General features: G+C 36.0%; 2 protein-coding genes across 2 annotated transcripts in view; one reads left to right on the forward strand and one right to left on the reverse strand.

Annotated features, from left to right (window-relative positions):
- The window catches only part of LOC135842966 (protein O-mannosyl-transferase TMTC2-like), a 533,307-nt gene that overhangs the window by 98,371 nt on the left and 421,550 nt on the right, over positions 1-13,386 (reverse strand). The gene's annotated exons all lie outside the window — the stretch shown is intronic.
- On the forward strand, positions 1,767-8,532 carry LOC135844332 (uncharacterized). Its single transcript, XM_065362496.1, has 5 exons — positions 1,767-2,101; positions 2,326-2,678; positions 2,790-2,843; positions 6,051-6,287; positions 6,364-8,532. Exons 1-5 carry the CDS (start codon positions 2,041-2,043, stop codon positions 7,456-7,458), a joined length of 1,800 nt encoding a protein of 599 aa, XP_065218568.1. The 5' UTR covers positions 1,767-2,040; the 3' UTR covers positions 7,459-8,532.

The raw sequence follows: 13,386 nt of genomic DNA on the forward strand, positions 1-13,386 counted from the left end.
TGAAAACACGTTTTTTGGATGTATTTTTGGCCCCCAAACATCATTTACTATATTAGAAATTTTTGCTTTGGTGCGCCGTGGTGAAAACTTGGAATAATGTATCGTAGGGGGGAGGGGGGTGAAAAATGGGAATTTTGAGAAAAATGACTATCAATGAGTAGGGTATCGTTTTCATGTGATTCGATACCGCTGAGCACGAACATGACCTCAAGATTTTTTGCTACACTCACCTACTCCTCTCCAGAGCCCCTCAGCCCCCCAATTTTCACGATTTTCGAAATAAAGTTATTTTGATGACATTGGTGTCGTTTTCATATGATTCGATACCTCTGAGCACGAATATGACCTCAGATTTTCAGCTACACTCACCTACCCCTCTCCAGAGCCCCTTCAGCCCCCTCCCTCATTTTCATGATTCTCGAAATAAAGTTATTTTGATGACATTGGTGTCGCTTTCATATGATTCGATACCTCTGAGCACGAATATGACCTCAGATTTTCAGCTACACTCACCTACTCCTCTCCAGAGCCCCTCAGCCCCCCCATTTTCACGATTCTCGAAATGAAGTTATTTTAATGACATTGGTGTCGTTTGCATATGATTCGATACCACTGAGCACGAATCTGACTTCAGATTTTCTGCTACAATCACCTACTCCTCTCCGGAGCCCTGCAGCCCCCTCAATTTTCACGATTTTCGAAATAAAGTTATTTTGATGATATTGGTTTCATTGCTATGAGAAAATTACATAAGTTTATAAATTGTTATTGTACAATACGCCACATATGCTCCGCATACCTATACAGTGCAGTACACATACAGATTTGTTACGTTTTCTGTGTGGAAAAAAATTCAAGGGTCCACCCTCCTTGAAGGAGAGCCATGTGCTGTAGCTCATTCTACGAGAAATTTTATGTATGTACAATAACAATGAACTAATGTAATTTTTCCATAGCAATGAAAACAACATCATCAAAATAACTTTATTTCGAAAATCGTGAAAATTGAGGTGGCTGAGGGGCTCTGGGGGGGGGGGGGGTAGTGAGTGTAGCAGAAAATCTGAGGTCATATTCGTGCTCAGCGGTATCAAATCATATAAAAATGACACCAATGTCATGGAGGGGGCTGAAGGGGCTATGGAGAGGGGTACATTTACTCTTCACCTTGGTTTCAAGATGCTGAGTCATCTGAAAGTAGTTCCACGTCGTTTTGAAGCATCCAATAATTTTTTGAAAATTTCAATTTTCCAAAAAAAATTCCATAAAATCTGTCAAAATTGAATTTATTTTTAAAATCAAAGGAGCTTGCTTCAAATTTTCAAGTGATTTCCAAGTTTTAATACATTTAATTGCCCGTATCTTCTTCAATTTTTCTGAGAAGTTACTATCCCTGAATTTTTTTTGTTCACCTCCATACATTACACCAGAATTAATATTCAAAATCAGAAAACAATTTGATTTAAAAATTTTTAAATTGAGTCAAACTCAGCCTTTGCTATGAAAAAATGCGAACTTTGAGAAACTTGATTGCTTTTCTCAACTCTTCAAAGTTTCAGTCAATCGTCGTAGAAAAATTTGCAATACTGAAGATATAATTTACAAAGAACAAAATCAGTAAGATTATTCAATTTTAAAACTACCTACAGTACAGCTACATACAATGACGCAAACGCACCGAATCTTCCCTCTTCTCCTCCCATCATCCTTCTTCCAACATTAAGAACATTTTAAAATATTCTAATGTTCGGTGTTTCACAAATCAACGATTTCGATCGGAACTAAGACGTAATGTCTGATTCACCATGACACACGATGTATGGCGCAATGTTTACCTATTGAACATTTTTTCAAAACACCACGTAATACTGAAATACTGAAACTATTTATTCAGCTGTTACCTACCGATTATAAAGCTCAATAAATTGCGAAAAAAAATCGTAAAAACGTCCCCGTGTAAGAAAATTCAACCCATACCTAGGTATACGTATTCTATGCGTGTCTTCTCGCAGAAGTACAATCGCGAAGATTACGAACGAACGTATGATGAGATTTTACGTGGCATTCTTCATAAACGTACTCTTGTTCAATTATGTATCCGCGCGTGAGTCCTCTTTTACCTCTACCTAATAGATACCAATTTCATCTCCTTCTCGATAAAATAAGTAAATCTGTATGGTACAGCGAATTCCAATCGAAATAAACACCCCCCCCCCCCAAAAAAAACCCTCAGCTCATCCACCGACTTCAAAATTAGAATAAAAACTCTAATTTTATACAAAATCAATAGCTTAATTCATTTTTTCATAACCTTCTCGAAATTTACAGAATACGATGCGTTACCAATACTGGACTACTCGTATCAAGATGAACCACCGCAACAAGACGTTTCGATCACAGCATACGCATGCGGAGCTGAAAATGAAAAACAAACTACCAACTTGATAACAGCTTCCAAAAATAAAAAAAAAGAAACACTCAGATTACCGTATTGCGTATTTACTCGATCCGCTGACGATTCAACCGGTAACAGCTCAACTTGCCCAACAGAAGTAAAACCGATTTTCGTTCCAACAAAAAATAAAAAAGACAAAAGTTTGGCCAGCGATGAAGAGGAACGAAACCCATTCGTCAGTTGTGGCACTTCAGACACACAAATCATGCATACATTTGGATTTTACGTACGTAGAAGACAGTACCTACCTATACTATCAAAGTACCTGCATATAATCAGAATAGGTACCTGTATTATTTCATTGTGAGCATTTGAGTAATGCTTTTTCCATTAATAGCGTTGCGGAAGTAGACAAATTTTGAAAGAATTTCACAGGAGAGAAGTGCGGAAAGTATGTATCTATTCAGTTTATTTAATTATAGGCAGACAGGCACTGAGGGTGCCCAAAGTTTACATCTAATGAATCCGCCGTATTGCCTTTCTGGTATAAAAGGTTCGCCTGAAAATGACATCACTTTTTTTTCCAGAATTTGATAAATTCAAACAGAAATTTAATGAAGTATGAAATCAAAATAGTACACATGTCTTGTAATTTTTAATCGTGATAAGTACTTGAAAAAAATCAAAAAATATTCGTGATTGAAAAATTGAAAAAAATGAATAAAAAACAAAAATCGTTTCACAAAAATTTTGAAAAGTTCAAATAAAACAGATAAAAATAATTTTCTCGTACATAAAAAGCCATATACCTACTTAATCATGGAAAAAGATTATCCAAGTCCAAAAAAAGATCGCTGAACACAAATCCAACTGACTCCAATTTTGGAACACCCTTAGTCCCTTATTTGTACAATTATGTATTCATATATTCGTACACACGTGACAGGACGTTTAGGGACAGAAATAGAATATTTTACCTGGTATCAGGTAATAGAGTAGCCCAAATTACGAGTTGGTCAAGTTGCCGACCCTAAAAACTAAAGAGGCAAAGTTATTCACCAGAAACTACCTACCAGTAGCTCACGAAAAATTACCGTCAATTTACCAGAAATTAACAGAAATTACCAGTATTTACCAGTAATTTACCAGTAGTTTATCAGAAATTACCGGTAATTTATCAAAAATAACCAGAAATTTACCAAAAATTACCAGTAATTTACCAAAAATTACCAGTAGTTTACAAGAAATTACCAAAAATTACCAGTAGTTTACCAGAAATTGCCAATAGTTTATCGGAAATTGCTAGTAAATTGTAATTCATCAGAAATTACCAGTAGGCTGTAATTTACTATAAATTACCAGTAATTAACCATAATTTACCTGTAATTTACCAGAAATATTACCAGTAGTTTACCAGTAATTACCAGAATGTAATTTACCTAAGTAATTTACGCAAAATCACCCGTTATTTAACCAGAGTTGCCAGTACCTGTGAAGCATAAGCATAAGCAATGCCAAAGTTGATGGAAAAGACAAGATCTCTAATCCGTCACTTGTTGACACAACATTTTATCAACACCAATATTAATGCATGACGAGTGAGAAGATGATATCAAAATCGACGGTCGTCTCCCTTCATTTTTTGTCTCGACAAGGTCTCGACATTGGTGTCATTTTTTTGAGAGTAAAGAGGCACATTTTGATTGAAAATGTGCAAAATCTGCCCAAAACTCTTTTTTTGATTCAAGTAAAATTATTCTCAAAAATATTTCACCCTAGAAAATTTTTTTGAAAGAAAAAAATTTGCCTTGGGAGGGAACCGAACCTAGGTCACCACTGTCCTACTTGCTTCTGTCACATTGTCTAGCCACTAGGGTGTTGGCGCTGTTGAGTAGAGAGGCCTTAAAAGAATATTCAGTCCATTTTATTCTGGACTTGGAAAATTTTTCTTATTGTGTTGTCGACTCAGACATCGACAAATGAGTAGGCAACATCGATATCAAAATTCAGGTCGTCTTGTCGATGCCAAAGTTGATGACAATTATTAGATCGACAAAAGTAACTATACAAGATCAAAATTTTGTACATGATTTTGTCGATCTGATAGTCAACATCAACTTCGGATCGACAAGGCGACCTGAATTTTGATATTGATCATAAGGTCTACAAAGGTATCTACAAATTGAAATCTTGCACATGACTGTAGAGATACAAATCAGAGCTGAAAATGGTTATGCTACCCGCTTATTGGTATCTGGTTAAAATACCGGCTAAACCCGCTAGTGGATGTATCGAGTTGATTCAGGTACAGATAGTAGCTTATAGCGAGCACAACCTGATCGTTTTCGCACTTAGTCTGCGCACACACCCCAAAATTTGATAATGCGTAAGAGGGAGGAGTTACACTTCGATACCTGTTGTTTGTATGTGTGATTGATGTCTGACAGTGATTGTTGGCAATAATGACATAATGCCAGTACACCCGCTACTCATACAACATGCTACCAGTTACAATGTGAACTGGTGTGACATGTTTCCAACTCGATACCAGCTACTGGCCAGTAGTGAGAATTTACAGTACAGGCACAGTAGTTACCCGCTATAGCGAGTACTGTTTTCAGCTCTAATACAAATGTAGACAGCAATGACAGCCATCAGCATTTCCGTCATAATTTTTGAACATAGTGTCAATTTTTAATCAATTATTGTAAATGTAGTTAGATTAACCCCTATGTGGATATTGTTCCTACTTTTTTCAATCAACAATCATGTAAAATCATGTAGATACTTTTGTTGAGGCCACTGACGATCTCATTAGTGCTACGTGGGTAATTTACCAGAAATTACCAGTAATTTATCAGAAATTACCAGTAATTTTCCAGAAATTATCAGTAATTTACCAGAAATTATTAGTAATTTACCAGAAAGAAATTACCAGTAATTTACCAGAAATTATACGTAATTTACTAGAAATTACCAGTAATTCACTAATCACTAGAAATTAACAGTAATTTACTAGAAATTACCAGTAATTTACCAGAGTTTTGATTCAAAAAATAAACATAATAGTTAACTTTGCATGGGAGACAACCCAGGAGAATTTTGAGCCACCCTGTGAATCCGTGCACTTGTGCAGTAAAGATTGGCGCAAAATTTACGAATTTTTATCGACTGTACTGCATTTTTTCGTCACTTGAAAAATTCATTTTACAAAAAAAAAACCTAACTCTGGGTCGTGTTCAGCAGGTTAAAATGCCCCAAAAATTGCACTTCTCACAATTATTTCGATCAAATTTTCCAAATGCATATTTTTTTCTCTCTTAGCAGGTGTTGGGAAAAATTCAACTAAAAACAATTGAATTTGGAAATGAATCAGGGATATTCAAAAACTGAAATCGTAACTCTTGAGGCAAGTGATCTATGGACAGCATAGGTTATACTACCCTAATATAGTAATTACCCCACTTCGACGACTTTTAGATCGACCTATTAAATGACTAGGGGGACTCGGAATTTTTCTGGTTAATGTTCTATTCGAAGTAAACATCTTCACCAATTTTCGACCAAATTCAGGATTTATGTCTTTTTTCACTCCATCCTACCTGCTGTACAACCTATATTGTATTTTCATTATTGAAATAAAACTAAATGTTCACAGGATCCCAGTACGAAGTTAGACATGAAAAGATCAGTCACTCCATTTTATAAAGCATGCTACGATACTTCAACTAACGAAACCATATGGACAAAGCATTCAGTCACGACACCAGTGGTATTCGATAGAGTCAAAATAGAGACCAAGGAACCAATCAAACAAGAAATAAGCGTCGATCCGTTTGGAACATGGAATGCTCCTTTTCAAATTTTGAAGGAAGCTTACGAATCTGAAAAGCTGGTATGCTATCACTATAATAAATAGTTTTATCGCACAATCAACAAAGATAAAACAATTTACTCATTAAAAATTGCAGAAAGATCCGGCCAAACATGACATAATGCTGCCTCAACCATTGGTACCTCCCGAACACTTCGCATTCTATGTATGGAAAAAAACCACCAATCACATCTTGAACATGGCTCCACTTTGGGAGAAACTTGTTCCAGTCATGTCCATCGTCAATAGAAGTTTACAAGAGGCTCAAATGAGACTTTATTTCTGGAAACCTTTAGAATACAGCAAGTTGATAATCTACACCAAGGTGGAGAGTATCGCGACAGCCAACGAAACACCAGACAATCCGGAAGGAGATGAAATCAAAGCGGGCAGTGTCCCGAGTCCGACAAATGATGCACCAATCGGATCTCACGGGAGTGATATGAAAAAGGAGAACGTTCCAATGTCTCAGGAAAGTGATATTAGAATGGATAGCGTTCCAATGTCTCAGGGAAGTGATTACATGATGGACAGTGTCCCGATGTCTCAAGGAAGTGATTACAAAATGGGCACTGCTCCAATGTCGCAGGGAAGTGATTACAAAATGGACAGCGTTCCAATGTCGCAGGGAAGTGAGTACAAAACGGAGAGCAGCGTTCCGATAACAGATGCGCCAATCGAATCCCAGGACAGTGTCTTTATAGACAGTCTATCCACACAAGGAACACTAACCCAACCCGAGGAACCTCAATTGGAGCCACCTCGTTTGAACCCAAATATTTGGTGCAAGTTTATCTACGACGAAAACGAACGCGAAGGATTGCTCATTTATATCCATAATACACCCCCGAATACGCCTCAAATTGCTCCAAAATGCGCTGAGCCAGTTGTATGCGAATTTAACAAATGGCCCGGGGGAAAAGAGAACCCGGACGAGTCCGTAATCGAGAATGCGCGAAAATATGCGTATTGTTGTCCAGCGAATTCCGACGTGGTCAAAGAAATTTTTTCAATCGACGTCAAGATCGAGGGGACATTAGATTTGAATTCGACAATAACCAAACTTATTGGTAAACGTAGAAGAAGTAATTCCAAAAAATTAAAGATGAGTTCTTCGATAGGTGGATCGAGTTCGAAAAAAGGAGAGGCGAAGGAGAAAAAGAAGAAAACGAGCGACGTAAATGATCCATAATTAGATAATAAACCAGATGACATTCCAATTTTGGGAACTGTTTGTTTCGCCGCGGACGTTTCGCCGCGGACGTTTCGCCGCGGACATTTCGCCGCGGACGTTTCGCCGCCGCCGAAAAAAGGTCATTTATGAAAAAGCGATCGTTTCGCCGCCACAGTGAAACATTACGTAATGATAAAAAATGAAATTATGTTTGATAAAATTATAAGTAGATATGTAATTAGAAAATTATTCACATTTATGACATTCGGGGATGAGCCCCCAAACGATTTTTTTCAGGTTCTGGGTTTCGGAGCTTGGGCTTTCAATCAAAAATTTATCAGGTCTTGAGCTATGGATTGGGGCCCAGGAAACTTTGGGTTTGGGTTTCAGGGCTCAGTGTCCAGGGCTTGAATGAAGTGTTCAGGGCTATTCCGGGGTTTTTCAGGGCTTGAAATTGAGGGGTTCCTTGGAAAAGGGGCCTTAGTCTTTTTTTTTGTTTTTTTTTCATTTACAATTTTGAATGTATGAAAAATTATTTTTTATATTAATTTCACCATATTCAGTGATACATATATTGAACTGTCTTCCATGAGAAAAAAACGTAAAACGAATTGGAAAATGTTAGCTTGTAATAAAATTTTGCAAGTGCATTTGTTCCATGGAACCCCTCAATTTCAAGCCCTGAAAAGCCCCGGAAAGCCCTGAACACTTCATTCAAGCCCTGGACCCTGAAAGACCTGGACTACTGCCTTCATCACAGAACATCTCTCATTCAGCACGTACTTATCTACTTCTCATTTCAGTTCATTTCATGTATGAACAGCTGTGTATTTTGTAATACGTCACCGTGGCGGCGAAATGAACGCTTTTTCAAAAATGACCCTTTTTCGGCGGCGGCGAAACGTCCGCGGCGAAACAAATGGTACCCTCCAATTTTGGGTATAAAAGTCAGGAATTTTGAAAATATTCGAATCATTTCTATACTCTAAGTTATACTTTTACTTTAATTTCTAGAAATATTTTTTTTTCTTTCAATTTTGTCCAATTTAATAATGAAATAAGCACAATAAAATACACCTCGGGTAAAAATAATTTTCACAAGGTTCGTATTCAGCTTTATTTTCGACTATTTATTTATTTCTCAGCGAGCTAAGAGCTGTCTAAGCTAGAGAATCTCATCTCGAGGCATACTCATTCGGGCATTTCATTTTTGAGCTGTCAAGTGTCTATCTTGGTTTATCTAAATCTGCCTTTCTGTCCAGATTTTCTCTTCGTGAACATTTCAAAAGGCCTTGTGGCTCGTATTCTACGCATTTTCTCATTCGGTGCTGTTTTTCTTCATGTCGTTCAATCTAATCGCAGTGGAATACGTTACGTATCCAAATATCTCCCTTCCTCCTGCTCCTTCTTCGATTTTACTTATCGTAGTCTATTTCTTTTCATATTTTTTGGCGACTCGACTAGACTTTTACATAATCCAAAAAAAAAGAACCCCAATTAATGTAAAATATGCGGATTAGAGTTTTTGCATTTTGATAGCTCTCTTGGTCTCGGTGCGATATCGTCACAGCAAATGATTCGATTTCCTTTTACCATTTTTTATATTCGGTCCCTCCACCCTTTTTTTTGATCTTTCAACGATGTGTGGATATTTCGAGACCACCATTCCTAGTATTTCTAAACCGACTAAGCCAAAAAAGAAATGCTACATTATAAGAAGGGGACTATGAAACGATTTAAATCGCAAAAGAAGGCGAGCCAGAGCGACCACACACTATATTGGCACAGACAAACGAACACGAAAAAAAAAATGCCAGAAAGATAAAAATCTACATATAAATCGGGTCTACTGTATTCATATAATATAAGTACATAGAAGAGGGAAAAACACACGTAAGATTGGCAATTGGCTCAAGTTGAGATTTCCACCGACGACGACGACGATGAAGCCATTCCATTTCTATGCGATGCGAATCGCTCATTTTGCATTCAATTCTTGAATATCGATACAACCGCCTAAGTCTGGTATGTGGGCGATTTTCGCATCCAAAACAGAATATCACGTTTGAAATGGGTTCGTTTGCAGGCAGAAAAGGAAAAGGAATTGCCGAGGCAATCTTATCACTTTATTAGTAACATTATAAAAAGAGACGAGCGAAGATGTTGCTTACTACGAACATCTTTATAAGATTATTCTTCTCGTTTTTTTTCTTTCTAAGAGTGTCTTGTGAATGTGTTGTGTTACCTCTACTTCGTAGCCTTGAACTTTTACGATGTATGAATATTGTAATTTTACAGTTTGGTCCTTTTTTGAGAAGTGAATTCGATGTAGACTCAGTCAGGAGGATTAAGGAGGCTCCATCCTTCTTTCTTACGTTACAGCTTTCTGAATTTTTTAGATGCTCATTTCTAAAGCAGTTGAGAAACTCAGGAGATGAATGATGTATAAAATATGAGAGGAATTTTTTTCATAATTTTTCCCACTTTCTTGAATTTCTGTCAACTCCCCCCCCCAAAAAAAAATTATACACGTATTTTAATTTCTTTCACATCAAGTCTTCTCTTGAGAAACTTTTCAAACTTGCCCATGGAATTCGATTACATAATAATTGATAAAAAAAAAGGGGAAAAACGCCCCAAAACTATTGTGGGTTGACTTGTGGAGCCCCTGAAAAAGTTTCATCGAGTCACAGGTTACAATAAGGTTTCCAAAAAATCTCCAAATCAAAATTTAGAGCTTTTGCTGAACTTTTGTACGACCATTTCAAAAATTTTACAAACTTCTGAGCACAATGTCTTTCACATTTCCCCACCCTTTTTTTAAAAAAAAATTCCAACATGTGGAGGAATTTAAGTTTTTATACTTCCTTCCTCCCTTCTGAATGCATTCCTCATGATTTGAGGGTGCTTCTCAGATATCCTTTACTCCTATCTAAGAATACGATTTTATCCCTCTCTCCTCAAAAAAAATACTTCTCCTACCATTCGAAAGTGTTCTTCCGATTTCCCCTATCCCTCAAGCACTTTCAATTAAAGCATCGATATCAATTTTATTTTTTCTACTTCAAATGATGAATCAGGAAAAGTGAATTTTCAACCTATTGATGACTGAAAGAAGTTTCAACAAGTGAACTTCGAAAAATTCTGCCAGAAAAGGTGAAGTAATAAATCAAATTGCAATTTTTTCAAAAAAGAAAAAAAGTGGTTAGCTCAATATTTTTTTCTTATTATTTATTTTATGAGCCATGAACTTTCAAGATGAAAGCTCAAGTTCTCATAATGGGAACAAATTTAAAAGCTACCTCTGAAATTTTGAATTAAAAAAAAACAACAAACAGAAAACTCACTTTTTCATCTTTTTTGCAGCAAATTAATTTTCAAAATGGGATCTGAACATTCCTCAAAAACAGAAAAAGGTCCTCAATTTTGAACAAAATTTTTGAAAAAAAATAGTGAAATATGTGGCACATTGATTGTTAATAATCTGAGTTCTCAGGAGTTTAAATATCAATGTACGTAATTTTTCGATCCAATTATTCTGACACACCTTCTCCTTTGTAAAAAGCTCACACAATGCAGGGTTAAAATGCTAGAAAATTAAAACCATCGAGTAACGAATTGTTCGTTAGGATTTCAAGGATGATCAGTTCAAATATTAATCTACTTTCTGACCCCCCCCCCTCCCTCCTCCCAACCCGTACAATTATGCATTATCAAAATACCCCCCCCCCCCCCGAAAAAAAACCAACAAATAGACACCCCTCATTTGTTAGAGTTTTAAACAATGTTGAGTTCAAATCTATGCACGTACACCAATTTCTGAGATGAAACTCTCAAAACACTTCTCTAGCCCAAAAAAATTGAAAAATTACCTACTTATTAATTTTTTATCCAAAATGAGAATTTTTCCCGATTTACACATGAAGAAAATTGCGTCGTAGTTTGAAAAAAATTGCAGTTTTTTCATTTTGAACCAGTATTGCCAAAAAGGTAACTGAAAACGAAACCAAAGTCAGATGAAAAATTCCAAGCATTTTTCAGAAAAACGAAAACCAAAAATTGTTATTTCCAAATATGTACCTACCCACTGTTTTTTTTTTTTTTTTTTGAAGACAAAAAAATCAGCATTAGTTATCGTGTTTTCCCCCTTGAAAATAGCTAGGTATTTTGATCAGAAGCCCCCCTCCCAAAAAAAAACAAAAAACAAAAAAAGACAATTTCAGAAAAATGTTCAGAAGTCATAAGAAATTTTTCTCTTTGATTTTTTTCTATGTAGTTTTTAAAACTGGCTTTCTGAACAATGCCTACATAATTTATTGGAAAATTTTCCAATATTTTGACTTCACTCCAATTATTTAGAAAAAAATGTACGTTTCAAATTCAAGTACCCTATATTAGGGTAAAAATGGGACAAAGGGGGGGGGGTATTTTTTTGGAGTTTCCAAAGATCAAAAAACGAAAAACCTCCACAATCGAACTGAAAAATTTCGTTTTCGCAATCGTGTTTTTACTAAAATTATTTCAAAATCTGAAATTTCAGAACAAAAATTTTTAAAATCGAAAACCAACAACTCAGAAGCGTTTTCTGGCACCATTTTTTTAGACCATCTCAATTTTTTTCATTTTTTTTTTTTTTAATATTTCAACTCATTGGAAATCAATTTAGAACATGATACAATAAATATTAGGTGCCTATACTTGATAAAATATGTAATTGCTTCGCTTCATCAATTGGAGCAAGATTTTCCATCCAAAAAAAATCACAAAATGACTTACCCATTCTTAAATGGTTCCAATGTTCTATTACTTTTATAATGAAAATTCGAACTCACCTGAAACATAAAAAAAAATACAACTTTAGATTAATCAATTATAATTAATTATTTCCCAATTCACCTATAATTACACCAGATCTACCTATTCAAGCCATTATCATCTCCTATCAACTAACAACACGTAAGATAATCTGATAGAAACCTCTAACTACCTGAAATTCCAACCCAGGTACCTTCTACGAGCCCTTCAATTTTAAATTTGGTCATAAAAACAGTTCTACAACTTCAGCCATCACGTCCGCGTCCATTACCATCATGCCAGCAACTACAGAGAGCGAAAAAGTTCTAATGGCGTAGAAAATTAGATCCGATCTAACATCCATATAGGGCTACAGCTCACAGTATAGACTCGTATACAGAAAAGAAAAACGCGACGTAAGTAGATGAAGGAGGGTAAAAAAGACATTACTGATTAAACTGTAAAAAAAAAACCATATATATAGTGTACTATACGCCGAACGCTATAACAATGGTCGTTTTTCGCTTTGCGGGTTTTCGCCAATAATCGAAGGCTTTCACAGAGTAGATGAGATTTTGATGGAATAAACTTTTTATATAGAGCAATGGTCAAAGTAAATTACCAAGCAATACTATTGTATTTATTGCCTATATAACTTCTGCGCTTATATAGCTCGGCGTACACTATATACGAGAAATAGTATAGAACCCTTCTCTTCGCCTCCAGTGCACGCGGATCTGGATCTCCTCTCCCTTGGTAGCTTTTTACTGCAACTCCATTAGCCGGCGTTCATCCTTATTCGCGTATTTTCGCTAACTTATTTTCAAAAGCCCGTATATATAACGATGGCGAAAGTTTACACATTAATCAAAAGATTAAAAGATTTCGCCATTTTATAAAAACAAATAAATTTTTATTATACGTTAAGTTATTTCCGCGTGTAACGAGTATTTTTTATTTACTTTTACAGTTCCCCCTGCCCCCTACCCACGCTGTGTCTGTGACCACAGAGCGAAGCGAAACTAGAATTTCGTAGCAATACGAGCGTACAGAGACGACAAAAAATCCCGTCAGATTCTCTCATCTTTTGTCTTCTCTAAATTTTTTCCCGAAGTATCTACCCAGCTTGTGTTTTTTCCACGACATTTTGTA

This window comes from Planococcus citri, chromosome 4, assembly GCF_950023065.1.
Source record: "Planococcus citri chromosome 4, ihPlaCitr1.1, whole genome shotgun sequence".
Taxonomy (NCBI): Eukaryota; Metazoa; Arthropoda; class Insecta; order Hemiptera; family Pseudococcidae; genus Planococcus; species Planococcus citri.

Excerpts from the sequence above, each read along its gene's own strand:
- LOC135844332 (XM_065362496.1), top strand. The coding sequence starts at position 2,041 with ATGATGAGATTTTACGTGGCATTCTTCATAAACGTACTCTTGTTCAAT. Across the intron at positions 2,102-2,325 it reads GTTCAATTATGTATCCGCGC|AATACGATGCGTTACCAATA; the intron begins GTGAGTCCTCTT and ends CGAAATTTACAG. Across the intron at positions 2,844-6,050 it reads ACAGGAGAGAAGTGCGGAAA|GATCCCAGTACGAAGTTAGA; the intron begins GTATGTATCTAT and ends AAATGTTCACAG.